Source organism: Nestor notabilis, unplaced genomic scaffold (assembly GCF_000696875.1).
Source record: "Nestor notabilis isolate BGI_N333 unplaced genomic scaffold, ASM69687v1 scaffold22277, whole genome shotgun sequence".
NCBI lineage: Eukaryota > Metazoa > Chordata > Aves > Psittaciformes > Psittacidae > Nestor > Nestor notabilis.
In genome coordinates, this window is record NW_009935448.1 from 11071 (window position 1) to 13692 (window position 2622).

General features: G+C 53.0%; 1 protein-coding gene across 1 annotated transcript in view; it reads right to left on the reverse strand.

Annotated features, from left to right (window-relative positions):
• The window catches only part of DDR2 (discoidin domain receptor tyrosine kinase 2), an 8509-nt gene extending 8409 nt beyond the window's left edge, over positions 1-100 (reverse strand). Inside the window, exon 1 of the mRNA XM_010017863.1 lies at positions 22-100. Within this exon, the coding sequence (XP_010016165.1) occupies positions 22-100 (79 nt within the window). The remainder of the gene's footprint in view (positions 1-21) is intronic.
• Between the last annotated feature and the right edge of the window lie 2522 nt (positions 101-2622).

Consider the following 2622-nt stretch of genomic DNA (forward strand, 5'->3'; position numbering starts at 1 on the left):
CCTGGTTCCCCTCTCACTTACCTGGGTTGACCTGAGCTCTCGCAGCCTGTAAGATGCACAGCAGCGGCAGCAGGAGGGCTGGGCTGGGGGAGGTCAGCATGTCGACAGTCCTGTAGAGACAGGGACAGGCCTTGTCATGTTGAGGCAGCTGAGCTGTGCAGAAGTGCCAGTCCTGCTTGGGGAGGCCAGCCGAGGATGGGAGGGCTTGCTTGGCACAAGTGTCACCACATCAGCCTCAGAGGACGAGCTGAGCCCCAAGCCTCACATCCGTGATGGCGGTCAGAGGGGTCCCAGTGCCCATCCGCTCTGCCACCACCTCCCTGGGAGCCATGGCATGCTGCATTGCTGGAGCCCACCACATGAAATGGTCCCAGGACCTGCATGAACCTCCCAGGGATCTGCTTGGAGCTGGCGCTGACTGGCTCCATGGATGGGCAGAAAGGCTCAGGCTGGGCCGCCTGCCTTTGGATGGCTTTGAAAGCAAGACATTATGCAACCCCATCATGAAACAAAATAATAGCACATTGCAACACCCAGTTTTCCTGCCTTCTGGCTCAGGAGAGATAATAGCAGATAATTGCCCAAGATTTACGGCATTTGTGACAGATATCTATGGCAGAGCGTATCTCAAGGACATGCGTGACACATGAAGTGTGGGCATGGGAGCCAGCTTGCACCTGCTGCCTCTAGGGCAGTGTGGGATGGGGCTGGCAGGGACATGAGGGTCATAGAATCATAGAATGGTTTGGGTTGGCAAGCAACTTAAGATAATCTAGTTACAACCCCCCTGCCATGGGCAGGAGCCACCTTACACTAGACTATGTCACCCAAGGCCCTGTCCATCCTGGCATCCCTTATTTGCCAAGGGAACATTTGTCCTCCTGGGATAGCCCTTCACACAAGCACTGGATGCGCATTAAACCTCTTTTTATCATAAAAGGCTATTTTAGTCTAGTTTGCATGCAGATTAACCTTTGCAGGAAAAATTAATTAGTGTGGGAGTTAAAGAGACCATAGGTCCTGGCAAAATGGGACCTGCCTGCATTTGAGTGCTGGGCTAAATCCCATCTAAGTCCCACCACAGCAGGGGTGGTCGGGCTGGCAGGTCCCCAGGCTGGCCCAACACCTGTGACCCTACAGTTTTGTGCCTGCTTATTGGGACCCACAGCCTTTTCTCCACAGCCAAGAGAAAACCCAAACCCACCCTGAAACTGTTGCCACATGTTGGATGCCCCCATCCTGCGGAGCCCAGGTGGAAGGTGCTGGATATGGCACTGCTCACTGGCAAAGCCAGGGCTGGGCACAGCAGGAGTGAGGCCGGCTTACTGTGACCATGCCAGCACCCAGAGGAGTGCAAAGCCCTGGAGCTGCCTCCCGCACTCTGCTAGAGGCTCTCTGCACCCAATGGTGTGCTGCTGGGTTCCCCAGGGGTCTCTGCTAAACATCAGGAGGTACAAATAAACACCCGGACTTAAGATGACATAAGGTGACTTTTTTCCTTTTTTTTTTTTTTAAAGCACACATGCAGTTTGTTCCTTTTCTATTTCCAGCTAGGAAAGTTTAGTCGGTTGCAACTAACTCCACTGCAACCGGGAATTTCAAGTGCATCACTGAGAGGTGCACACAAGGCTCCTGCGTTTGATGATGGCTAGTACCTCCAACATTAAAAATCTCAATTTCCTTCTGCATTCCAAAAAACATCCAGGGATATTTTTTCCCACTGTTCTTTCAGGCTGAGTAAACTCTTTCAGCATCGGGATACCAGATGCCTTAGTCTCCTGCAGGCAATGCATTTATATTTAGTCTAATATAGGGAAAACATCCCTGTGCAGCCATTGTAGCTCCTCAGGGGAGTAGGGATGGGGGACACCAGAGAGATGGTGACTCGGGCACTGAGGCTGGGGCCAAGGGACGCATGGTCAAACTGGTTCAGCATTATTGGCAGCCCAGCTGGAAATCCTTTTTGTTCCACCAGTCCTGTGCAAGGGATGGCTTTGCAATGCTTTTTCTGAAAACGTTTGCTGAAAACTTTCAATCACTGGAAATTTTTAGTGCAGAGAGTTTCTGGAGCTCCTCCCTGGCATCGCACAGCCTTGGGAGCTTCCCTCAGTTGCCACTTTTATTTCCTCCCCCCACTTCTTATTTTGCCCCTTTCTTATTCTACTGAAATCACCAGGGAAAAATTACCAGGAAAAAAAAACCCAAATCCACATTTGTTCAGAGACAAATCACACCCGGGCATGGTCTCTCTCAGCCCCATCCCATGCTGGCTGGTGAAGTTCCCAGCTTGCTTCCCAGGTGGGCACCACCATCCTCACCACCACCAGAGGAGTACCATCCATGGGAAGGGGGCTGGATGGCAGCAGTCTACACCCTGCACATCCCAGGTCCTGCATGTAGGTCTCCCAAAGGCTCCTATTGCAGTGCCCTTGTCCTCACACAGGGCCGGGGTCTCCCCTTCTGCTGGGATGGCGGGCAAGTGGGACATACCTCGGCCATGCTGGAGGGAATGTCCCCGAGCGGCAAGAGGCTCTCCCTGACCCTAGCCCATGACCCAAGGCATGCAGTGTTTTGGTAAGGGTGTTTGGGACCCCTGCCCCAGCTGGCACTACAGCCCCCAGC